This window comes from Antennarius striatus, chromosome 22 (genome assembly GCF_040054535.1).
Source record: "Antennarius striatus isolate MH-2024 chromosome 22, ASM4005453v1, whole genome shotgun sequence".
In the NCBI taxonomy this organism is placed as follows: domain Eukaryota; kingdom Metazoa; phylum Chordata; class Actinopteri; order Lophiiformes; family Antennariidae; genus Antennarius; species Antennarius striatus.
In genome coordinates, this window is record NC_090797.1 from 6,884,360 (window position 1) to 6,909,568 (window position 25,209).

At 38.0% G+C, this 25,209-nt stretch overlaps 3 protein-coding genes across 8 annotated transcripts; 2 read left to right on the plus strand and 1 right to left on the minus strand.

The window, feature by feature from the left end:
• Positions 1 to 1,098: 1,098 nt before the first annotated feature.
• On the plus strand, positions 1,099 to 5,910 carry atp6v1e1b (ATPase H+ transporting V1 subunit E1b). Its single transcript, XM_068306965.1, has 10 exons — positions 1,099 to 1,180; positions 1,298 to 1,358; positions 2,199 to 2,264; positions 3,057 to 3,166; positions 3,347 to 3,413; positions 3,506 to 3,595; positions 3,970 to 4,038; positions 4,565 to 4,659; positions 4,757 to 4,844; positions 5,187 to 5,910. The coding sequence occupies exons 2-10, from the start codon at positions 1,326 to 1,328 to the stop codon at positions 5,247 to 5,249; spliced, it is 681 nt and encodes a 226-aa protein (XP_068163066.1). The 5' UTR covers positions 1,099 to 1,180; positions 1,298 to 1,325; the 3' UTR covers positions 5,250 to 5,910.
• A 149-nt stretch (positions 5,911 to 6,059) lies between these two features.
• ada2b (adenosine deaminase 2b) lies at positions 6,060 to 11,487 on the plus strand. 3 transcript variants are annotated; one of them, XM_068307092.1, is made up of 11 exons: positions 6,073 to 6,348; positions 6,620 to 6,689; positions 7,117 to 7,480; positions 8,290 to 8,509; positions 8,607 to 8,817; positions 8,963 to 9,090; positions 9,605 to 9,695; positions 9,804 to 9,912; positions 10,023 to 10,180; positions 10,610 to 10,812; positions 11,066 to 11,487. In XM_068307092.1, exons 3-11 carry the CDS (start codon positions 7,183 to 7,185, stop codon positions 11,151 to 11,153), a joined length of 1,506 nt encoding a protein of 501 aa, XP_068163193.1. In that variant the 5' UTR covers positions 6,073 to 6,348; positions 6,620 to 6,689; positions 7,117 to 7,182; the 3' UTR covers positions 11,154 to 11,487. The 3 variants fall into 3 exon arrangements, with proteins under 3 accessions (XP_068163194.1, XP_068163193.1, XP_068163192.1); XM_068307093.1 differs by lacking the exon at positions 6,620 to 6,689 and having other exon boundaries at positions 6,060 to 6,135; XM_068307091.1 differs by lacking the exon at positions 6,620 to 6,689 and having other exon boundaries at positions 6,074 to 6,348.
• Positions 11,488 to 11,908: 421 nt separating this feature from the next.
• On the minus strand, positions 11,909 to 14,707 carry LOC137589506 (RAD51-associated protein 1-like). 4 transcript variants are annotated; one of them, XM_068307323.1, is made up of 9 exons: positions 14,487 to 14,643; positions 14,357 to 14,403; positions 13,937 to 14,069; positions 13,462 to 13,568; positions 13,294 to 13,383; positions 13,052 to 13,171; positions 12,771 to 12,956; positions 12,537 to 12,674; positions 11,909 to 12,259 (listed from the first exon to the last, which is right to left on the minus strand). In XM_068307323.1, the coding sequence occupies exons 1-9, from the start codon at positions 14,501 to 14,503 to the stop codon at positions 12,132 to 12,134; spliced, it is 966 nt and encodes a 321-aa protein (XP_068163424.1). In that variant the 5' UTR covers positions 14,504 to 14,643; the 3' UTR covers positions 11,909 to 12,131. The 4 variants fall into 4 exon arrangements, with proteins under 4 accessions (XP_068163424.1, XP_068163423.1, XP_068163422.1 ...); XM_068307322.1 differs by having other exon boundaries at positions 12,537 to 12,677; XM_068307321.1 differs by having other exon boundaries at positions 14,357 to 14,707.
• Between the last annotated feature and the right edge of the window lie 10,502 nt (positions 14,708 to 25,209).

Sequence of the window (25,209 nt, forward strand, 5' to 3'; positions counted from 1 at the left end):
TGTACAAAAGTCCTTCTCCCCCCCCCCCTATCCCTCCCTCACCCATCTCTCTTCCCAAATCCATGACATAACAGTTGGCCCAGAGAGCTGTCAGTGGTGACTTTGCTGTCCTGTGAAACACATGACCAAGGCAAGGTACTGTGGGACAATTAAATCATGGATTTGCTCTTGAATCTTGAATCAAACTTTAAACTGTGTGTCTGAAGAGTCTATAGAGTTCAATGGGTCACTATTTCCACGTACTCAATCTGTGGACTCTTATGCTCACCCTCCAAACAGCTGATTATCACTCACTCTACATTGTGTGTGTGTGTGTGTGTGTGTGTGTGTGTGTGTGTGTGTGTGTGTGTGTGTGTGTGTGTGTGTGTGTGTGTGTGTGTGTGTGTGTGTGTGTGTGTGTGTGTGTGTGTGTGTGTGTGTGTAAGCCGATGACACAGAAAGGAAAATACAAGTCAGACAGGCAGCTATTTCTAAAGATGAACGTTCCAAACTGTGTCTCCCTCTACAGGCTAATTAACTGTAAACTAAACCAGGAGTTAATCATGCTCTCTATGCTCCAACATGTACAGTATATTTACACATCTTACAACATTTCTTTTTATTTAGTTGTAGTTTTTTGATGAAGTATCTGCTGTCTTGTTTGGATCCGCTATGTTGTATGACAAATTATGTATATATATATATATATATATATATATATATATATATATATATATATATATATATATATATATATATATATATATATATATATATATATATATATATATATATATAATATATAATATATATATATGTGTGTGTGTGTGTGTGTGTGTGTGTATATATGTATATATATATACACATATATATACATATATATACATATATATACACATATATACACACACACACACACACACATACATATATATATATATATATATATATATATATATATATATATATATAACAATGTGTATATATACTGTATATATGTGTACAGTATATATAATTCAGATATACAGTATATAATTTAGAACTTCCTGTTTTGGATCAGGTCACCTTTTCCTCACCGCTGATTGGTAGCCCAACCGGAAGTAAACATCATGTGACGCGTAAATCAGCTGATCTTAGAAGACATCTTTGACTCACGACTGCTGCTGCGATTAATTCATACCTCTTCGTCTGAATTTTTCAAGTAATGAATTATCCGTTTAGACCTAGGATTGCAGATTTTAAATATTCTAGTTATTAATGACGACATCTGTTATCGTCAAGGTTTTTAATTGTGTATTTCTGTTCTTTTTCCGCGCAGGACCCACGAACCGTTGACAGCTGCGACCATGGCGCTCAGCGATGCCGACGTACAGAAGCAGGTAATGAATGGTTTTAACCTTCAGAGTAACACCACTCACCGAGTCTGATGAGGGACATTTTGTGTTTTTGTCCATCGTGTTGAAACAATGAAAACTACGTCTCAGTTCCAGTAAGTGTTTGTGTGAGAATGACATTGAGAGAGCTATAGTACTTTAGCATCGAAACAAACACAAGCTAGTTCGTGTTATTTTGAATGTTGTACGTCTGGTAAGGTTACTAATCATAGCAAAGAAAGCAGCCATCATGACTCTGGTGTCATGTGGAAGTGACGGCTGAGACGTGGAGTTAATGATCACATGATGAACACGTCAGGCCCCGTTGAGGAACTGGGATTTTTGCAAAAACTTTTGTAATAACCTGGGAAGGGTCTGATCTGCAGCAAGACAGTTGAACAGAGTATGTTTGCACAATATCTGTCGTTTTTCCTTAAAGCCCCTCTACCTATTCTCGTCTCTCATTTCCAAGCCATCTGTCAGGATCAGATAGATCAAGATGAAAGTGAAGGGGGATTTCAAAGTGCCCAAAATTATGAAATCGTAATTAACTGTGTAATTCACACCTACGTATGAAATTATGGAGAGTTGTTCACATCTTAAAATGTAAATTACAGAAATACAAATACTGTATGTGCTTCTCACCGTAATGAGAAGCATTCTTCAGTACGGTGACAGTCAGTTCACAGCAGGGTGTGGAATCATGTCTGGGTTTCATTATGATAGAGTTGTCAGTTTTCAATTCTTTGAGTTCAGAAAAAAACTAAGTTGTGGTCATATAAATCCCTAAAAAATTCAAACTAACAATTTTGATTCTTGTGGATGTTTCTATCGTTCTGTTTGCAGATCAAGCACATGATGGCCTTCATTGAACAAGAGGCCAATGAGAAGGCAGAAGAAATTGATGCAAAGGTAAAAATGTGGTGGTGATTATAATAAATGACTAATCCCTGCTTTTGTTGATTGTTTTTGTCTTTTTTCTTTTTGTCTTCGATAGTGGGTCAAGAGTGATGACTAAAAATTAGTGGAAACAGGAACTATTAAAACGTGCAAGGAATGTTCTAAAGTGGACTTCAACTGTGGGTGTTACACCTTAGAATTAAGACTTAAACTATTTGGCCCCTGTGTTGAGGAGTCACAGAAATTACGGAAATCAGCATGATAGTTTAGCAATTTCTTAGGTAGAAGGTTATTGTAGTGCCCCCATCAACCAGGAAAGGAAGTGGATGTCAGTATTCACTTCTTATTAAATGACTTTCATGCAGAAGTCAACTTTAGTAAGTTAATTACAGACAAGTCAGTTGTTAAGTTAATTATAGACAAACACAGGAGATTCCCAGCATTAGATGATGTACACAGACAATATTGATGCAACGTTCAAGGACTTTTCAACTTGCATTCTAATTGTTTGATATAATATTTTAAGATGCCATCAGAGGCCCTTTTTAATGCGCAAACATCACCATTAGGGCCACTAAATGCACACTAAACATAACAGTCTTAAATATATGGGTAATATAGAAAAAAGAAATAAAAACAATCTAAACCAATGGTTTTGCCTGTGCTGCTTACACTGTTTATAAAGACTTCCTTAAAAACATATTTGATCAACATTAATCTTTAAATTTCAATTCATTAATCAATAAAAACAAAACAATTTAATGATACATGGAATTCTTTTCAAGTGATCTATGTCTCCTGCAGGCAGAAGAAGAGTTCAACATTGAGAAGGGCCGTCTGGTTCAGACTCAGAGGCTGAAGATAATGGAGTACTATGAGAAGAAAGAGAAGCAGATCGAGCAGCAAAAGAAAATGTACGTGCAGGCTAGAAATCGTGGTACACGTAGAGGTTTTTTTTTTTTAACTTCATCTAGCCTTTTTTTTTTACAAAAGACATTTTATGGTCCTACTACTGAGTTGTTTGCAGTATTTTGGAACAATCTAAGTCATAGAAGCATAAAAAGACCTGATATGTATTATTTGTCTGTTAACAGCCAAATGTCCAACCTGATGAACCAGGCTCGACTGAAGGTGCTGAAGGCGCGGGATGATATGATCTCGGTAAACAGCTGCACATCATCCCTTTAATCTTTATTGTAAAATTGACATAGATTGTGTTACTATTATGAGTTTTGTATGTGTTTTGCCCACAGGATATGCTGAATGAGGCCCGGCAACGGCTTGTTAATGTCGCAAAGGACCCAGCCAGGTATTCAGCTCTGATGGACGGATTGCTCCTGCAGGTTGGTCTGTCCTCTCAGCCTCCAAACCGCACACTCAGCAGCCAGTTTTAGGCACACCTAGCTGCAGCTATTAAAATGTAGTAATAGAGCCATACTACACATTCAGACCTCCATGAAGGTTTTTATGTTTTAGTAGTTTGACAGGTGTTGATTCAACTGTAGAAATATCTCGTACGATGTATTACATTAAAGCAGTTTCGAGAAAAATTATCGCAGCTCACGAAGAGGAAGATTTATTGTGAAGCTTTTGTATTAGACTCCATTACTTTTAGCAGGGTGTACCTAATGAACTCACATGTCTGCGTGTACATGTGAGGATGCTGTTATTAAGTACTGATACTATTTCCATACTCTTTTTTTTTTTTTATTATCAGGGATTCTATCAGCTTCTGGAGCCCAAAGTGACTATTCGTTGCCGTAAACAGGACCTGTCGTTGGTACAAGTGAGTCAATTTGTTAGTATATGTTCAAATATGCATTTATGTATTTGATAGGAGATTCTGTCCAAAGTAACAATGAATGTGAAAACCTTTTTTTAATCATTTCTGTTTGACATTTCCTGAACTCTGTATGGATGCTGTAATATGATAGCTGAGTAAAACGTCAGCAATGCATTAATAAAATGTCTAAATTTAATGAATTACAGTTCACTTGAAAAAAATAGCCACAACACGCAGAATGAAGAATCCCATTCTCACCTGACATAATAATAAATAATAAATAATGAAATCATTTGAATATTGCTTTGACGTTAATTTGGCTGTTCTTTGATTCCTCTTTTTAGCTTTTGGATGACAAGTTCATGAGTGCAAGCATGTGAAATATATAAGTATATGAAAGGAAAGTGGCTATCATTTTTTGTGAGATTATGGCAGGTTCAGAAAGTCGATGTATATTTTATGACACAAAGAGGTACCATGAGATTGTGCTGCCTGCACTGTGACCTAACGTGCATTGCGTTGCTTTCAGGCGTCCATCCAGAGGAATATTCCCATATATAAGGCAGCTGTTAAGAGCAACCTGGAGGTCCGCATCGACCAGGACAACTTCATCCCTCCAGACGTGTACGCAGAATCACATTTGAAACATAAACATTTAAGATTCGTTCTTGAAGACTTCATTGAACATTATCTCAACATGATTTCTTATTTTCTTGTCCAGTTCTGGAGGTGTTGAGATCTATAATGGAGATGGGAAGATAAAGGTGTCCAACACCCTGGAGAGCAGACTGGAGCTAATGGCACAGCAGGTAAGATGTAGACAAGAGAAAATATTAGCCTCGGATTCCCCTGTTCAGTTACATATGCAGTTTTCTGATTTACTTATTATTCACTATCTCCCTATCTTTCAATATTGTACATTAAGTAAATGAGACTGTAATTATCAATGGATTAGTTAAACAACAGAGGAATAGTCATTAATAACTAATGAAAAACATATTTGCAAGCTTTTTAAATGTGTAAACTTAAAGCCGTTGGATATTTGGCCATACAAAACTAAATATTTTGATATATCCTGTCAGGTTTAAGGGAATTGTGTTAAATAATTAGTTGTAGACAAATTTACATAACATACTTTTCTGTGTTTGCAGATGATGCCTGAAATCCGAGTGGCTCTGTTTGGTGCCAACCCAAACCGTAAATTTATGGACTGAAACTCACCTGGATCATGGAAGAAGAAACAATTCCTCTTTTTTTAATTTTGTCATAAAACATCATTCCTCATCTGTGAAAAAAATTCCTGATGCAAAAGAAATGCATTGATGTTGTGTGGTGTATTGTATTGTATTCTTGTATTTTTCTCTGATGAAGGCTGTAGCTCAGCAGTACAGATGTGTGTCGTTGTGTTGCACAGCTGTAATGATGCATTTACACTGCTGCTTCTCTACTAAGGGTCTCGGTTTACATTGATTAGTCAGGGACAACCGAGTCAGGCGATCGTCCGGATGAATGGTTTGTCCTCTAATTGGATCAGTTTTCATGACAAACACAGCCATTGTATTACAGTTTCCCCTATAATCAGCCTTGTTGCATTGTGTTGCTAATGGAAGTCTGCTATAACCAATAACGGGGGGAAGAAACCATTCTAGGAAATCAAATGAAGACCATAGATGACCTTTCACAATTTATTTATTGATGTTACATCGACCCTACAATATTCTGTCCTGAATTATACTAGTGAGGGTTGTCATTTCACAGTATGTATATGAGGTTTTCAGATTTAATTATACATTTTTGTTTTGTTTTTTCTGTCATCAAATAAAAATGTTATGTGAAAATGTAAATCCTAGTAAAATTTAAATCGGTATCACTTCATTTTTTCTGTGGTTTTCCTAATGTCCTCATCACTGGGGAATGCCCAATATTTCAATTTCTTCTGCAATACTGGCCATTCATGCCTTATTCATTAGCTTATCACATGGTATTTGTCACACAAAAATGTCCCAATTACCCAGTTGCTCTGGTGAGTTTGCTGACATGCCTGATGGCAGAGCTTCCTTTGGAAAACAAGCGAGTCTTTTGGGAGACTGCTGAGCAGAGGTAGAGGATAGCTGTAGAAAAATGCCTTTCTTTGTGCTTTCTGGACCGCTTCATAGAAATAGTCTCTTAGTCTGTGTTGGCTAGTTGTACCTGGATGATACACATGGAATGGAGCAAGGTTACACTCTGAGATCAGACCTCTGTGATAATTCTAAAGGTGTTTCCTTTCTCGGAATCAGCTAAACTGGACATTCCTGTGTGCAGACCACAAAAGTAAGTCCAACTTAAATGGGAAACGGGTGAACCATGTGCAGTGACTGATAGTTAACACTTGTTATCCTTTATATTGTAAATTATTTGGTGCACTCTTAAGTACATGTTTGGCGCCACCCTTACCAGATAAGACGTTTATAATGTATGTTTTGAGTTTGTTTCTTATTAGTCCACGAGAGCTATACTTGAAAAATTATACTTAAATGTACTTTACTTAGAGACAAAAAAGTCTAAGAATATACAGAATAAAAATCTTCTTGGCTTACTTCAGGATGCTAGCATCAGATGTACACAGGAAATAGTGAACTGGTTCTGTGTCCATTCTTATATTGGTGCAAAAGGTGAGTACCAAGCAACATTTTGCCATACAGAACAACATGTTCTGTATGCCACTGGGATACACAGTTAGTAGTAGGGAGTCTGAAACATGTTGACTATAGATAATCTAACCCCGAGCAAGTTAGACCTGCATCACAACATGACAGATCTGCAGAAAGCAATGACAATGAATGTTGAAGACAACAAGAGAGGTTCTCCATGCTGTGTCCAGGTCAGCTGATAGGATAGGTGCTTTTCACTCTGAAAGCACACCATTCATTGTATTCATTCAGTTAAGACTGAAGCATTAACTGGTAACAAGGCTGATGACCTTTCAACCAGTTGTCTGATTTATTTACCAGTGAAGCCACAACAATATTACTAATCTACTGCAAAGTACAGTACTATGAATTAATGGCATAACTTTCACACTGTTTCCCTTTTTTACAGAAGCAATCCTGTTCGCGTGGAAAGAGTGATCTGTTCTAGCACCCTCCAGTGGCACTGAACAACACAATGATCTCTATCTGGCAGACTGTGGTCATGTATGTGCCCTTACTGTGGTTTCTAAGGGTGACTGATGGAATGCCTGACCCAAGTCAGAGGGACGTCCTAATGCTTCAAGAGGCATTAAGACAGACTGGAGGCCGAGTGGCACTGACAGCAGCTGAACAGAAGCTCGATGCTTACCTCCGTCAGTTAAAGGAGAAAGAGATGCACAACACACAGTTCCCCCCTGCTATGCACTTCTTCAAGGCAAAGTCTCTCATCCAGAGGAGTTCAATTTTCCAAGTGCTCAAACAGATGCCTAAAGGTAATTTCACAAGCATAAAAAAGCAGTCATTGGGCACAGGTCCGTGATTTTTTTCTTTATTGCATTCCTTTAATGTTGAAGGTGACTATCATTTTTAAAATTCTGTTATAATTTTAAAAATGATTAATTTAACTGTTTTCCAACAGAAGCACAATTAGGTTATAGAAAATGATCAAATGTTATGTCATAAAATTACTATAACAGAGATGCGAAACAACTGCAAAGCTGCATTAGGATGAACAAACCTTATCCATCTGACATTGAGTAGGAGGAAGGGCATTCCCTGGACAAACCAGCACTTCATCACAAGGACACATAGAAACACAAGCCACACAAGCTCTTTTGACTGGGAGTTAGTCTGAGTGTCCGGAGGGAAAGCATGTAGACTCAACATTCTAAAAGGCTGCAAAAAGAGACTGCAACATCCCACAAAGGGTAGGTAAGGGTACCCTGAAAGTAGTACCTGACAAGTGCATAGGTTTGACCTTTCAGGGTAGGTCAAAGCTATGCACTACCTTTGACCATAGAGCAAAGCTAGTGCATAGGTAGATGTAAAAATTTCCATAAAGAGAAACATAGCTGCAAACTTTCAAAATAGCTGAAAGGATATTCATTAGAAGAGCACATAAATAAACTGGGGGGAAAAAGATGACAGAAGATGATAAAAACGACAAAAGGAAAGAAAGCTATCAAGACAACCACAGTAAACCGACAAACTGATAAGGGATGGAATAAAATATTTGGCATCAAAATGTTCCTAAGGTTTTTTGGATCAGTCTGAGGTTAAATCCTGCTGTTTTGTTGGGCAGGTGGAGCACTCCACATTCACAGTTTCACTCTGGTCAGTGCTGAATGGCTGGTGAAAAACGTCACCTACAGGCCAAACTGCTACATCTGCTTCACATGGGACAAATCCATTCGCTTCCTGTTCTCCACCAGCCAGCCCTTCCCACGATTGGAGTGTTTCTACTGGCAGCTTCTTGAGAACTTAAGAGCCAAAATGGGAAACCCTGCAGAATTTGATGAAAGGTTAAGTGAGACATCGCCTTCCATTAAATACATCAAGCTGTGATATACTGTAATAGGAGATCTGAAAACAGAATATCTGTTCTGGGGTGTTTTTCAGTTTGATACAGCACCTCACACTTTTCACTGAGGATCCAGAGGGTGACTATCCAAGCCAAGATATTGTGTGGGAAAAATTTCAGAATACTTTCATTGTAGCTGGTGGTCTGATCTCCCATGCCCCGGTACTGAAAGACTACTTCTACCAGGGTCTAATGGAGCTTCACCTTGACAACATCATGTACCTGGAACTAAGGAGTGGCCTGTCTCAGGTTCGCTTCTTTCTTGTTCACATTGGATCTGCAGCGTCAGCTTCAGCTTCACTTTGACAAACATTTCATTCGTGGTAGTTCTGACTGTCAGTCCAGCTGCAATGCTATATTTCCACATTCAGTCTAACCTTTTTTTGTGTTTCAGACATATGAGCTTGATGGAACCGTCAACGATAAATCCTGGTTTATAAAAATGTTTCAAGAGGTTACTGACAAATTTAAAGAAGATCATCCAGATTTTCTAGGGGCTCGCATCATATTTTCTGTAAACAGGTATTTATTAATAATTTGTTGTAACTATACTAAAGGTGCTTGCTTACACACATATACATTTTTTGCCTCTGAATGGAAAAGAAAATCCATGCAATTTAACCAAATGGGGATCATCTGCCTTGAAATTGCATTTCAAAAGTAATGGTTACTTTGTCCCAGCTTGGAATCTCTCTAATTAAATTAATAACTATGATTATATTGTCTCTTAATTATATTAGATTCCTGTTTTCTGGATATGGAAATACTAAGAACTATTTCATCAATTTCGTACAAGACCTTTTAATTCAATAAAGTTTAATCAGTAATTAAACCCAGCTCTACTCATTTAGAGTAGTGGAAAATAATCAATTGTACTGTAAGTGTGCAAGCTTTGCATTGAAGCACTTTTCAAAATGCACTTAGATAGATTACATCACTGCAAGATAGATTTCTTAATATTCTTTATTTTTCTTGTTTGTGAATCATCCTAATGGAGCACTTATTCATATCTATTATTAAATGCTGCTTACTTCAGGGCTCAGAGTTTAAATGAGGTCAAAGCGGCTGTGAAAGAAGCCATTCAGCTGCAAAAGGACTACCCAGATGTTATTGCGGGATTTGATCTGGTAAAAAGGAATCTCTCTTGTTAAATCTCTTGCGAGGGGAAGTGTTTTCTGCCATTACTGTAGTTGGATTTAATGGATTTAACCTTTGAGATAACTTCATGTCTGTAGGTTGGCAGAGAAGACAGTGGGAAGTCACTTTGGTACTTTATGGAAGCGCTTTCTCTGCCTGCTGAGCTGGGTGTCACATTACCATACTTCTTCCATGCAGGAGAAACAGGTGAGTTGTTCAAAAAATTCACTGCACCATTAACACCATAAATAATTACAAAGCAGTGTATTAAAATAATGTTTTGAATATACTGTATTATGCTTCCACTGTGTATGTAGATGAAGAAGGCACCAAAACAGATCAGAACGTTCTTGATGCCCTCCTGTTCAACACCACACGGATTGGGCATGGCTATGCTTTGGTGCACCATCCGGTTGCCAAAGAGCTTTCTCGGACAAGAAACGTGGCTGTGGAGCTGTGCCCCATCTCAAACCAGGTCAGATAACTTGTAGTCACTTGCACAATAGGAAATTGTGTTTCTAAACCTAAATGACCAACATTTAGATCTGGGGACTGATTCTTCATCCATTTTATCACATGTGCTGTGAGGTGTTTATGGTCATCAGGTTGAAATGGGACTTCAAGCCTGATTGTATTCAGAATTTTGTAATTATTAAATAATTAGAAATACTGTAACTTGTGTTTTAAAATATTTTAAAGGCTGTTCTAAATGACATTATTGTGTATCTATTATTGTAAAGTCTAAAAAACTAAAACTAAAATTTAGATGGCTAAAAACCAAATGCACTCTTAGCAAAGTACTGCAAACACAACTGATCTAGAAGTCTGCACCATTTGCATTCAATGTCCATGTACAGTACTTGCCATATATGTGTAAAAGACCTGGTTGACATTTGATCCCCAGGTCCTGAAACTGGTATCAGACCTGAGGAATCACCCTGCAGCTGTGCTGATGTCTGAGGGCCACCCGATGGTCATCAGCTCCGATGACCCATCAGTCTTCAGCACCACAGGCCTCTCCTATGATTTCTATGAAGCCTTTGTTGGTATTGGGGGATTAAAAGCAAACCTTGGTACTCTGAAAGAGCTCGCTGTCAACTCTATCAGGTGAAAATCAGTTAATTTAAAATTGAAATTAATTGAACGAAATGATCATTTTTATGATTATCCTTGTTAACGAAACAGACTTTACAAGCATGTTTTCAAATTGTCTAGTTTTTAGGCAGTCAGGGTTTCAAAGGTTATAGGTGGAAAACTTGAGTGCATGTGAAAAGCGTAATTTTTCATATGCAATTTTGATATTTGTGCCAGGAAATTCTAAGAGCTTTAAAATTCATACCTTAAGTTCTTGTCCCTGCAGGTACAGCTCCTTGCCTGCTCATCTGAAGAACAAGGCTTATGCTATGTGGCAGAAGAAATGGGACGCCTTCATTTCTGACCTTTCATGATAGAAAAACCACAACTCATCCTGTTAGACTTGAAAGAGATTTGAATGTGAACATTTGAACAAATCATTTATAGGTCATCAGTAGTCTTAGATAAACAATTCAGAAATCAAGGAAACATGCTTCAGTGCAACTACACAGCTGACATTAGTTCAGCAAAACCCTGAGATTGCTTTCTTTTTTTAAAAACAAGAATAGTCTGAATCTAACATATTACCCCAAGCACTGCCAAATAACTTTCAATAATGCATCCGAATCAGCATCAACTTTCAATGTCTTTGTTTCTATTCTTAGAAGATAGATATTTCACATAAACCCAATAAATAATTTTTAGACATTTTGATGTGGATTTGTGATTTTAACATGGAAAAATTTCAGTTTTATGTCAACTAACAGAGGATCTGAACGTTAATCAGATGTCACAATCCTTTACTGTACAACACAGTAAAGTCTGGGATGTATAAAAGGGGCATCCTCAAATGGCCAGGTTGTGTACAAATAGGAAATAAATTTTTATATTTTGAAAAAAAATTTTTTTTTCCTTTTATGGCAAACAAATAGTTACGTTATATTTTCATTAATGTTTCACCCAGTAACTAAATCAAGAACCAAAACAGTAGTTCCCTCTGATATGCAGTAGAGCAGTAATAAAAAAATGTATAAAATACATCCTGAAGACACAACATGTTTTGTTAGTTTTCCAGTTTTATTTTTTATATATATATGTACACGATATAGTTACAAAGCAAACAGGAAAAGTGAGAAAATACAAGTTTTAAAAATAACATGTTAAAAAAGGGACAGATAAAATTTTTCAAAAATCAGTCTAGGGTGTTCACTAATCCATTGAATAACTGTACATGTATAGTAACACACATCAACTTCCACATGAATATTTACAAACGTCGCTTAAAAAAAAAAGGCAGAAAAGCTAAAAGAACTGACTCATTCAGGGACATTCACAGACGAGTGATCACTGAGTCAGTGGCTTGTAACGCCGGGATGAAGAGGTTTGACACGAACACGGCGAGACAGTCCCAGCCTCAGACCCTGACCTGGAGACCTCACAGCTGGACTCAGTGATGAAGTCGGACTCCTGCCAATTTGACCTGTGGATAAAAAGGAACAGTATTCAAAATACAGGTAGTCCTCAACATACTAACAATCGAGTCGTAATGGTAATAGTATTTAGAGTAGTAATGGCATTTAAATGACCTCAAATGGTGGTTATAGATTGAAAAATAATAAATAACAAGTTAAGGACAAATCGACTTATGAATAACCTCTCAGAACCAATTGTGTTTGTATGTTGAGGACTATCTGGACTGAAATTTACTTCCAAGTCTGTCTGAAGATGAATTGCTGTTGACATTCATTCATACTCACCTGGTGGGGTCCACTTGGGTATTCTGCTCCCTGCTGGGCCAGGAGATAATGCAGGTTTTGACACAGAGACTGTGGATGATGGAATGGGTCTTTTGGATGCAGGTTTGGACGATGGAGAACTTTTCAGTGGTTTGGAAGCTGCTGTGGCACAAAGCAGTTTTAATGTAATGAACTTACTGACAGTAAACAATCCAGTAAAACGCTGGATAATTTTGATAACCTTCACACACGTACCTGCTGCCTGCAATTTAGGCTTTGATGGTTTAGAAACAGACTTTTCTTTTTTAGATGCCGGAGCCGGTTTGTTCCTTTCTTTCTTAGTTGCTTTGTCCTTCTTTTTTGTTTTACTGCTTTTACTCACAGTGAATTCTTCATCTTCACTTTCAGTTGGTTCACTGAAATCATCATCACTTTCTGAATCTGGAAAGCCATTATTTCCATTTTAGCGACACAAAGACAACAACATAGAAAAATTGTGATTTAAGAAGCTGAGGAAAGGATGACAGGGTGTCAACCTGGTGTCAACTTGGGCTCATAGTCTTCATCTTCATTTGTAAGCTTTTTTATCTCCTCCTTTGCCTTTCTCTGTTTGGGTACAGCAAGCAACTCCTTTTCTGGGGTGATTCCATCCAGGCCTAAAGAACAAAATTCAGTTCTTATCCTTATCAAACATGAGTTAAGACTACAAGCATGGCAAACATGAAGAATTTTAATGTGCTATAACAGATGGACTGAAGACAAAAACAAGAATCTTTACCGAAAGCTTCTATGTCCACACTGCAGTTTGACCTACACAAAGAAGTTGGATCTGTGTTTTCATCTACTGGACCCTGAACGGTTATTTCTCCTGGAGAAACAATAACTCCTATAATCAAATAAACATTTTTTAAAAATTCTGTACTGTATTTTTAAAATCATAGCATACCTTTGCTGGTTAGACACTGGTCCTTTTTGCTGTCTTCATTACTGAGCATAGAAAGCATGATGGCTGCTTCAAGATCTCGTTCATGCAACCTCTCATCCAAGGGTCTTCTGTGGAAAAAAAAATTCATTTCATTTATAATAAAGTTAGGTTGTAATGTCATATTTCATTTTATTTTGATAGAGTTAGATATATATCTGTTGTTAAAAAAAAATTAATAGTGTTTCTTTTACAGAAATGCTCAAATATTTCCCTTAAGAGCATCCAGTTAACTTTGTGCAGGCTATGCCTTTGAGTCTGGATATATGTTTTACTTCACAGAAGGAGTTTTTGCTGACTGGCATTTGTACATTTTCTTTTCCATATGTAAAAAAGTTGAACAGACATTAATTCTGTTCTTCCTTCAGTTTGAGGACCTTCACCATCTTAATCATTTTGTTGAATGTGATGTAACTGCGTCACATTATTTTGTGGATACCTGCTCTTCTGGCTCGCTGCAGATTCTGAGTTGGATTCTTGACTGGAGGACTTGTTTGAAGAGTTCTTGTTCTCCAGTTTGACACTGTCCCTGGACTTTTTGCTGGGTGGAACCTTCACACTCGCAAAATCATCTGTCACAACAAGAACGCAGCATGTAGAAATATGTTAGTGCTAAAACCAAGTCTGTTTAAAACATCTTCCTTTCTGTCAACTCTCCAGCAACTATAGAACAGCAGACTAACAACCAGCAAGACAACATGATGCTATCAGTAAAGTTAATATGGTGTTATTGTACGAGTAGACTGTGATCAAACCACTCATCATTGACCACTAAATCAAATAATTTGACACCGTAAATAATCTTCTTGTCACAGATAGTTGACACACTGCTGTAACGGGATGGGCCTTAACGTCTCACCATCATCGAAGTCCTTATCTTCAGAATAGTTGACAACTTTAGTCTTCCTGCGTGAGCGACAAAACAACGTGTGAAGATCCAACAATAAACTGACTGAGATGAATGAATGAATGAAAAGTCCTCCACAAACCTCGACGGTCGGTCCATTGCTCGTAAGTCGTCTGTATTTAGCCAAGATTTTCAAGCGTAAAAAAACAATAACTGTGCTTGTTCTTGTCTGCTGGTGAGCATAAACGTGCATCGGATTATTTTAACAGAGATAGGTGTGATAACTAAAGCGAACTAGAACGTTGTGTAGTTGTTTAGTAGTTACACAACAGCCAAGCGGATCCGTGTTGTTTTCAACCAGCCCGCGTGAACTGGGAAGTGATGACGTTTAGTTGAGTAATCTGACGAACCTCAAAAACCGATTCGAGTTTTGTTTTGTTTTTTTACAAACAACTTCTATCCAATATTTTACATACCAAAAAGATAAAATTAATTTTAGATATAAAATTTGAAATGTATGTTTTTGTTTCATATTCCGTCTTTTTGTAATATTCGAAAACCCAAAACTTTGACGAATCTGCTGAGGGTAAATAAACGGACGCTTGTTCACAACGTAAATATGGGTCTGCAATGATGGGCAGCTGTGCTGAACTGGTTTGTCATGTTTTGTTATCCTTTTTTTTTTAATTCAACACTTTTGTAAGAATAATAATTTATGCGTGTATATTATGGCCATATTAGTCATTTTTCTGTTAATAATAATGATACTTGAATATTGCTATACTGCTAGCAAGGCCAGAATGCTAGAAAACCAGTTTAATTTGCCGTCAATTGTCACAACAGTTTTCAAATTTTTATTTATTCTTTTTTAAAATTGTGTTTCTGTACCCTGGTACATTTTTAAAAAAATAACTGCAACATAACAATGAACTTAGTGGGGTTTTGTTTTGTTTTTTACATACTATATCTACTGGAGTTCCTACGTTTTGTCATTTCACTAAACAACCGTGTGATTTTCGAGATTGCCGCACATTAATTTTTGGTCTACGAGTTCAAACAAAAATATTTTCAGCTTTAAAAAAAAAAAAAAGTAACAATATGAATATCGGACAAAGAGACATATTGGATCTTATTTGAAGAAATGGATCGCAGTTTCCTTTATAGGCACACAAATGTTAACAAGAATTTGCAATCACACAATGTCAAATAGGGGTACAGTACTGTACTGTGTGATTCCAGTTTTTTCAGAACTGTCTTGTCATTTCACTGTTTGTCCAGCAGAGGGCATACATCGATTTATTCTTCATCCTAGTGAACAGCGTACACCTCGATCAACATTCTTTAATGAATTTAATGGATCTTTAAAATGAGAGAAAAGTTTGTTAATGTTTCTGTCATTTATCATTGTCATGTTTTTAAATAGTCATATATCTGTATCAGAATCAGTCATTACGCTCCAGAGTTCCGCCTCACACACAACTCTGACCATTTCAAAGTAAAAGCACTCATTTAAACTCCAGTAGTTATTTAAATCAATTAATGGCAAACACAACAAATGGTCACAACTTTCCGGTGACTCTGCCCTTCCTGTTGATTTTAGTAAATATTTCCTCTTCCTCAGGTTGTGCTAAATAGAGTTATAAGTAGTTAGCCATCCCACACAGTCTTACATGAATAAACATGTAGGTGTGTGGGTACCCAGACTGAGTACACATCACTTAAAATGTTTTTTGAAGCAAATACTATTCAAACTATACACAATTGTAGGTGTATTAGGTGTCATATATATTTTTCATACAGTGGCTAGTAGGTTTTTTTTTTAATCATTTGATTACATACTATTTTACCCGTCTTAACAAGATTTTTCTGAATGATAGGATATTTCTCTTTCTGCTTTTGCAGGCCATGCTGGTGAAGTGAGTTACCCAAACAGCCAGTTGTCCAACAGATGGCAGTAGGAGTCTGACGCTTCAGGGTCTCAGATCACAGAGGTACAGATTCTGACGCGCTGATTGACATGAGCGTGACATGTCTTCAGCCGCAAAGTCGCCCACTCTCAGGGCGGAGGCAATCACGAGTCCCTCTGAAGTGCAGTAAAAAGGGAAATCACTCCATTTTTGCTGGACTTACAAGAAGGCAGTCGCCGTGCCAAGGGTTGTCATTTTCTAGTTTGTGTGTGGGTGGCTGTCGGCTGCGGTTTGTCACACTGGACCTGGAGCAGACGTTCAGGGGTGTGATGGTCCATGTCTTTGGACCCAGACAAGGGAGGAAGACATGCAGCCATGGGGCCAAAGTGTCCTGTGGTCACACATTCCTAAACTCCTCCAGCACTGCCTACAGCAGTGACCAAAATATCAAATCCAGTCATGCAAACAGTGTGGTTAGAACATCACGCTTCTGATCATGCATATAGATGTTTATATTATGTTCCAGACAACGTTTAACAGCTAGATATTAATGGTGTAGGAGAGATGGCATCCCAGTTTAACTTCATGAAAATTTTTTCATTGTTTGAGTCAAAGTCACTCCACCTACATTTTTGTACTATATGTTCAAAACAAATGCATGTGACCAGCAGTGTTGAAGAGAATGCACAGTATTTGTCTATAATTTATATATATTTATCATATGAAGATAAATGTACAAAATGAGTTCCAATTCATTTACTTGTTATAAATACTGTACTTTTTGTAAATTAGGTTAATTTGCATTAATAATGGGGAGCTTTGATTGCTTTCAGGACTGTAGGGTTTCTAGTGTTGTCTTTATTGATTATTTAATTCTAGTGTCTTTTTTTCTGTTATCTTCGGTTACTAGCTTTAAATTTGCAGATTCAATTTGAAACATTTGTCAACCTCAGGACGTTACATGAATGCAGCTGCGCTTCTTTGAAAGGCTTCAAGATCTCTCACCTCTCATCTATTTCAGTTTTTAAGTTTGTATTTATGTCAGTCAGATGGAGCAGAATCTACACAAATGTCCACTAACTTCAATTGTAAAGACTTTGTTCTAATGTCTTAAGCTCATGAAATGAAATACAATCTGTTTCAGGAAGTCTTATTTATTCTCTAAATATATTTTAGAATTATTAAAAATATTCTTAATAGCACACTATTCAACCTATAATTCTCATTGAACAGTTGAATCAGATTAAACATGTTATCTTTTGTTTTCTTCTTATAACTAGACTTTCCAGTATTACACCTGTTCCATTTCATTATACTTAATAAACCATTATTACTGTGATTATCTGCGCTATGAGTGGGCAGTGTTACCGGACTATTTTGGAATTACTGCTGGATTCACTATCCTAGCTGGCAGTTGTGATGTCATCAGTGGTCTTAATTTGAGTTTGTTAGTTGGAAGTGGTCAAGAGGCAGTTTTCCACCTTAACCACTGATGTGAATGCCATCATTATGTAGTGTATAGCATCTCAGACCGGTAGTTTGTATGGGGCTCTCTCAGTCCAGCCTTGTTCTCCTTGTATGGTTGTTCCGCAGGCAGAGACTGCAGTGTTGTTATTTACATTCCACGCAGAGCAGAGAAAAAAATAGATAGTTTTTGTGCCAGTAAGATATTTCAGGTAAGATGCAAAAGATTACCATGTTTTGGATGAATAAGATGCTATTGATGAAACAAATAATGTCTTGAAGAGGTGATTTCTTCTTCCATCTTTTTGACACAAAGTTTATATTATTATGCTGCAGGCTGGAGGTATTTTTAGATCCTCATGCAGACAAAATGTTCTGTCAATAAGAAAAAATCATAGATATTCTGTGGCAGGCACCAGTTATTTACATGCCCATCTCACTAAATATGTCTTGATGAGTTCTTAAGTGTTTCGGATATCCGGCGCTGCAACCTAGAAATGGTCTTGCATCGGATGTCTTTGGGCATGAACCCAGTGGTAACCACAGAACAGCCTCAGCTGCCACAGCTTCGGCCGGCGAACCAGAGTGGGCAGACAGATCTGTCAATCACTGGCTTCCGGAGTTTGTTTTCTACAATCTTGTCATCTTAAAAGTTTTTTTGGAATACACACGCGGCAGCCACAAAGCTAATTGCAAGGCAGATGAGCGACTGGACAGAGACAAAAGATTTTAGGAAGTGTAGGCTTTTGACTGCACAAATGTCGGTCGACAAGTGCTTTTTGTGGAAGGTACAGTACAACCAACAGTAACACAAAAGGTCATTTAAGTAATGAAAGTGACATTTATGCCATCTAGACTGTTGTTTGAATATGTTTGTATAAGAATTAACATACCTAATTTTTTTGTTCAGTTACAATGTACAGGTTTGTTTTGGTTGAAGTGACGCCACTTTATTTTTTCAGGTGCTTCTACATTATGAACTATAAAGTTGGACCCTACGAGTTTGAAGAAAAATTCCCATCTTGGATTTGAATCATGAATTCTTTTTCAGAGGTCTGAATTTGGTGAAATAATCCAGAATTTCTTAAAAAGAAATAAATAAAAACAGACAGTAGTTTTAGATTGCTTCTGTCTGTTTTTATTTATTTCTTTTTAAGAATTTTGCTCATGTCATTTGAAAGATTTTGAGTGGAACTACGTCTCGTGTAAAGAAATTCTTCTGTGGTTCCTGGTAAGTGATGTCACTGGAGTCAGTTGGCATTAAACACTAAGAAAATGCTAACATCTTAGGTATTTGAGTGACCCCAAGTCTTTGCATTTAATAAAATAACCATCCCTGCTTGAGATCAGGAACTTGAATCTCACACACCTGAACCTCTGGCTCATCTGTCAGTGGCTGAGTGTCATATTATAGACACCAGGCTACTCCTGCAACTTCAATACTATTTTTTTTTTCAATAAAATGGTGGAGTACTCTTGTCTTCTGGTGGCCTTTCATATTTATCTTGGCACACCTTTGGTAAGTGAAACAGAAACCACTACCCAAAAGTAGCACAAGTGAAGAAAAAAGATTCATTTGTGCTGGATCATCATTCCAGAATCGGTACTGCTCATGTTTTTGGCAGCGTTATTGGCAATATCAGGCCTGTGATCAGGAATCTGCAGAATGATTATATGTGTTGACATGAGGGCAGCGATATAAACAGCATCAAAGGGCCAGCAATAATTTAACACTGCCAGTTTTACACCATGACACCATTCAAAATAGAATCTGTAACACAGCATTGTTTCCTGCACTCCAGCGTGGCACTTGAAGGGCACTTGTGGAGCCATCTCATTAGGTTGACCTTTTAACAGGGAGGTCACAGGCAAAAGCGCACAATCACATGAGACCACAGTGACTTCTGTCTCATCATGCCTGGGATGCATCGCAATCACTGGTACCACATCTGATCATAGATCAGCTGTATCAGATTCTCCACTGTGCCATTCCCACAAAGCACTCTGCACAAAACAAATGCTTATTTTTAATAGCCATGTAATGACACACACTTTATAGCAGAAAGCTCTCATCAAGGTTATACTAGGAATTCAAGGAAAGCTATTCGTTGTTTCAATGAGCATTTAGCAGTGTTACTTTATAAAAAAAAAAAGAAAGCCACTACTGAAGCTGTTGCTCACAAATTATGCATTATGGACCCATATTAATTGAATGGGTAGATAAACACTTGTGGAGTAGGTCATTGTAGTTGGTATGAGTTGCAAACAAGCCCATTTTGCAACCGAATGAGCTTATTGCAGTTCTACTGTAAGCAAATGGGACATCGTCCCAGTGCTGCAATGCAGTGATCAGTCATCCCTCAGGTCGGCCCTGGATGTCTTAACAGCAGTGTGACACCAGAGGGCGCTGTCCACATGGCAATCGGATGATTGCACATACCATCCGATTTTTGAAAGTTTACAACCTGGACTCTGTCTACCAGCCACAATAACAACATGCTCCTCAGTTTCTCACATTTAGAACTTACTTCATTAACTAAATATTTCTAGTAGTGATAAACCAATTGCCTGTAATCAAGGAGAGATAACCCAAAATGTGTTGGGATACATTTTGCAATTTTTCTATATGTTTAGACAACTGGTGGTGGAATACCTACAGACAAATTAAATTTGCTCAAATTTTGCAGTAAAGTATTCAGATACTTCTTAAATTTCTACTGTTTTATACTTCTGTTAAACATTGTACATTTTGAGTGAATCATATTTATTTGACAGCTTAAGTTTCTATTTAAATTACAAAATCATTACACATTATTCAGTGTTAATGTAGAAACTGGGTGAGGGCTCAGGCTATATTAATATTACCAAGCTGAAGGGCAGGGAGAATCTGACTTGTTTAGTTGGTTGGTTGGTTGGTTGGTCAGTTGGTTGGTTTGTTGTTTGGTTTGTTTGTTTATTCTCATTATGGCACAAATATTTTCTTCCCCACTTCGGGGTTATGTCAACACAAATATGAAATCTTTTAAAATCAGATTTGAGTCACATTCATTGATGATACAAAACTGAATGCACTTCTGATATGTGGCCATGCAACATTAATGAAAACAAACAGATCAGAATCCATGTGGTTTTTTTATGTATGTGCTGAGCGTTGTCTTCATCAGCCAACACTTGACAGTACAGTAAAACCAAACAAAGCGAGGATGGACAACAACAATGATACATATTCAGAAGATAGTTCATTAATGAAAAATTCAGTCATGATGTATTTAGCCCTTACAGACCATCAGAGTGTTTTGCTTCCCCTGCTTTTGCTGCTTTTGGTTTGTCAGGCCCATTTTCACAATGTCTTCTAGTGTAGCTATTTTTGTTAAAGACGCACTTGTCTCTTCACTGCCCTCTTGTGGATGTATTAGCACAAATGTGGACCCCTGATGAATGTGAGTATTGACAGATACCAAGCATCATCACTTTCAACTGTTGATAGTCAGAATAAATTATAAAAAAAATTAATTAATGAATAAATTTATTGATTATGAAAATATTTTAGGGTTAGCGTACAAATCATGAACCATCTTCTTACAGACACTCATATTAGTAAGATGAGATTTTGTAGATGACTCTTAAGAAAACTTTTGGATAACTTGCCACTGATTCTTCAGGGGTGTTCTTGACTCATATTTATACATATCATATTTATTGGTTGCTCTCCAGGACAGCCAAAGCCTTTGATCAACTCCTTGGGGCATCAGATTTCATCCAGCAGGGACCATGACAAAAATAAATCATCTGATCTTTGTTGTGCTGGCCGAATGACAGCAGCTCAGTCCAGGATGACTCACTCTCTCAGCAGTTTGCCATTCCTGACGCTCTCCTGTTCCCATCAGCAAAATTGCCTTGATCCTCAGCTCATTGCCGCCTCTTGCCCACCCTCATGCTCGCTCGCAGTGGAGCAAGGTGGTCGCATCCGACAACACTCTTTACATCCCACAGGGGTGGAAACGTGCAAAGCGGTGAGCAAATGTGTTGAGAAAATTCCTCACATTCCCCTGCCGGGGTCCTGGTGGCCTGGCTCGGTGTTGGGTTCCTGGGAGAGAGGGAAGAGGAGCCAGGGGGAATCGGCTGCCGACTCAGCAGCTGACACCTCCTCTGATCTCTATCTCTTCCTCCAGCCATAAACCAAACCATCTGACTTTTCTGCATGGCAGCCACGTAAACAGAGCTTTCCTCGTGGCTCCAAGCAAGTCTGCTGGTCACTGCCTCGAAGGAGTCCGTTATGGTGATGATGTGGCACCAATGAGACCACTACCGTCATGGTCCCATAGCTGATATTTGGTACAGTGGAGAAAAAATAAGCAAATTCAAATTCAGTATCATCAGAGTCAGAGTGTCCACAAGAATTAATTTGATATAATGGTCTGATAGCTGGAGTTATTATTTTAATGGTCTTTGTAGAACCTCAAGCAAAAAAGATGAGTTCTGATCCTTGACATCTGAATCTCATATAAATGCATATAAACAAGCCACACACAACATGTAAACCCACAAAACTGAGCACAGCTTGTTAAGCAGAAGTTTTCACATCTTTCAGCTTTCTAGGGATACGATGTCTTTACTGAGCTTAAACGGAGATCAATGACCGTCAGGGGAGACATTCACTGTTATCCAGAGAACACAGCTATCAATAGCTGTTCCTCTTTCAGATGCCAGCTCATGTATTTCTTTTTATGTTCCCATGGTTTGTTTAAATAAGCAAACGTAAGCCAAATTTGACAATAAAACTTCATTGAATCTTTTAGCAGCAGTAACACTACAGTTAATTTGGCTCTGGGCAGCACGGTGGTGCAGTGGGTAGCGCTGTCGCCGCACAGCAAGGTGGTTCCGGGTTCGAGTCCCACTTCTGCGTGGAGTTTACATTTTCTCCCCGTGTCGGTGTATGATCTCTTCGGATTCTCCGGCTTCCTCCCAAATGCAAAATCATGCGTTTCACCAAATTGACCATAGGCATGAGTGTGTGTTTGTGTGTCTGTATGTGGCTCAGCGGTTCACTGGCGTAGCGCCCTTACTCCCTAAGACATGCTGGGATAGGCTCCAGCTCCCCGCGACCTGCGCAAGTGATTGAAGCGGGTTGGGAAAATGGATGAATGAAAGCAATGTCTGTTGAGAGCAGATCTTCATTTACTGATTTTTTTTAAAAAAAAACCAACAGAAAAGATTTGTGAGACTTTAATTTTTGTTTGCATGTCTGAATTTCAGACAGTTTGGTGTTGGCACCAAAATAGAATGCATAGAAGGAATTCTTTGTGACTGAAGTTTGTTTGACCACAAGTTTTCCTTCCAGGAAACTTGAGCTGCAAATACAGATTCTTTTCATTACCAAAGTGTTGCCCACATATTGCTGTAATGATGATGAAAAATGTGCAGAATGCAAAAAAACACGTTCAAATGTTGTGTTTTAATCAACTAACAGCCAAAAAATACGAGCACATTCAGTTTGTGATAATGGACAGTCATTGAATCTAAATGAAGAGGGTGGCTGATACATGATGTGGCATTTTGTGCCAACTGATATAGCGTCAGCACATAACGTTCCTACTAAAGAAATACTTTGTTTGACAGATTATAATACAGACAATGATGTTTAAGGTTGTTTATTAACATTTAAATAAAATGTGTATCCCAATATAATATTGAATACAAACTTTTCAACATGAGCACCAAAATACAGCAGCAATGGGAATCTATTCCTCACATTTGCAATTACAGTTTATTTTTAAACAAATTACAATATTAAGCTAGTCCTGCTGACATGAACATAGTTTTCTGATTTATTTTTATGCTGTGTCACGGTTTGGAATTTACAATCAGAAAGGAAAATGTCTCCTCTGACTCATTTCTTTTCCTCCCAGTCACTCTACGCCCAATTTAGCAGCGGAGACATCTCTCTCTGCAAGGGGCACAGGCTTTACCCTTGAAAACATATTTTTGCTGGGAACATTCCCTTCTGACAGGCCATTCTTTGTCTCGTCTGTGCAGCTCAAAGCATGACACAGGAGTCAGAGAAGGAGTACAACAGCTTTCCTAGTATCTTTCAACTTCTGCTTGTGTTCTGGTCACAATACATGTCAGAGTCCCGCTGGATTTGCAGCCACTCCCTGTGTCACGACTTTACCGAGCAGCAGAGGAAAAGAGCGAAAGCTAGTGCAGGTTTTGGCTATTGAATTATACATAAGCTGCTTCAGCAAAAATTTTAACCCAAGGCTCTTTTCGGGGGGAGGGGGGGTACATTTCTATTTTACAAGCCAAGGCTGCCTCAGATTGAAATCCAATTTGTCTTTGTGATCGATCAGTACATGGTGAATGCTCCGTAATGTTCAATTTTGTTATTCAAGCAAGGATTTCATAGCTTATTATTAGCTGATGGTTGGAAATGACTGATGCTTGAAGTTAAATATAGTTTATTTGGATAAAGTTATGTCGAAGCACTGTTAACGCACACCACACAGATCACTGTCTTTCCATAACTTTTATCCCAATAGCTTCATTTTAATGAAATTTGTTACAGATATTTAGTCTGTAAGTTGATCTATGTACACATAAACACACACACACACACACGTTTCCCATGGTGAAGACGAGAAAACTTTGTGGGTTTCCACTTCTGTGGGAAAGAGAGAGATGTGTGTTGCATCAGTGGACGTTTACATAATGTGAAGCTTTTATTCATTTCCTCTCTAGTGCCACTTGGCATCTTTAAATCTCCTCTGCAGGCAGTGCTAGTCTGCCATGCCAGGTCCCGTTCACAGTGAAGAGCAGCCTGAGTATCAGTTGTAGAGTCTGCCTGTGTTAGTGGATATTAGAAATAATTTGTGTGTGTAAATATTTTTATGGATAATATACATTTTTTTTATCTGCTATGCTTTTAAAAACACGACTGTCTTCGTGCAGAGGCCGGAACAGCCGGCAGCGTTTCACTCGTACAAGCACAGTTAGACTGAGTATTTTTCCTCGTCTATCCCAGTCATTCTGATGTCCCTCCATGGAAATCCTACCTCAATCTGTGGGTTTCCCCAGCTGTTGCTCAGTATTGTCCTTCCAGCCCTGTGTTGATAAACCAGTAATTGAATGAGATTTGCCTTCTCTTGTATCCAGTTACTTACACTTTGGTAATATGCACAAAAGCTGTTTGTATGGCTATTCCCTCTGGTCCATTTTCTCATTGATGTGATGATGTTGATGGTGTGTGTGTGTGTGTGTGTGTGTGTGTGTGTGTGTGTGTGTGTGTGTGTGTGTGTGTGTGTGGTTGCGTGTGTGCACGTATTAAAGCCTATAATTGCAGCAAAGACAGCTGACCTGACCGTAGTAAACTGCACTTTGCTCTTGCTTGAGTCTCTGGTTTCTGGTCTTCTATACTTTGGCTCTAATATATTCAGTCAACGTGAGTCTATAGGCCAAATCAATTTGGTGTGCTATGTAGCCAAGTTTCCATATCCC

Bases quoted from the DNA above. Each gene is read 5' to 3' on its own strand.
- atp6v1e1b (XM_068306965.1), top strand. From the start codon at position 1,326: ATGGCGCTCAGCGATGCCGACGTACAGAAGCAG. The intron at 2,265-3,056 runs GTAAAAATGTGG...TGTCTCCTGCAG, and splicing joins CAGAAGAAATTGATGCAAAG to GCAGAAGAAGAGTTCAACAT. The intron at 4,039-4,564 runs GTGAGTCAATTT...CGTTGCTTTCAG, and splicing joins AGGACCTGTCGTTGGTACAA to GCGTCCATCCAGAGGAATAT.
- ada2b (XM_068307093.1), top strand. From the start codon at position 7,183: ATGATCTCTATCTGGCAGACTGTGGTCATGTATGTGCCCTTACTGTGG. The intron at 9,696-9,803 runs GTAAAAAGGAAT...TCATGTCTGTAG, and splicing joins TTATTGCGGGATTTGATCTG to GTTGGCAGAGAAGACAGTGG. The intron at 9,913-10,022 runs GTGAGTTGTTCA...CTGTGTATGTAG, and splicing joins CTTCCATGCAGGAGAAACAG to ATGAAGAAGGCACCAAAACA.
- LOC137589506 (XM_068307320.1), bottom strand. From the start codon at position 14,597: ATGCACGTTTATGCTCACCAGCAGACAAGAACAAGCACAGTTATTGTT. The intron at 14,070-14,356 runs GTGAGACGTTAA...TTGTTGTGACAG, and splicing joins AGATAAGGACTTCGATGATG to ATGATTTTGCGAGTGTGAAG. The intron at 13,172-13,293 runs GTAAAGATTCTT...TTTGTTCTTTAG, and splicing joins TGTGGACATAGAAGCTTTCG to GCCTGGATGGAATCACCCCA.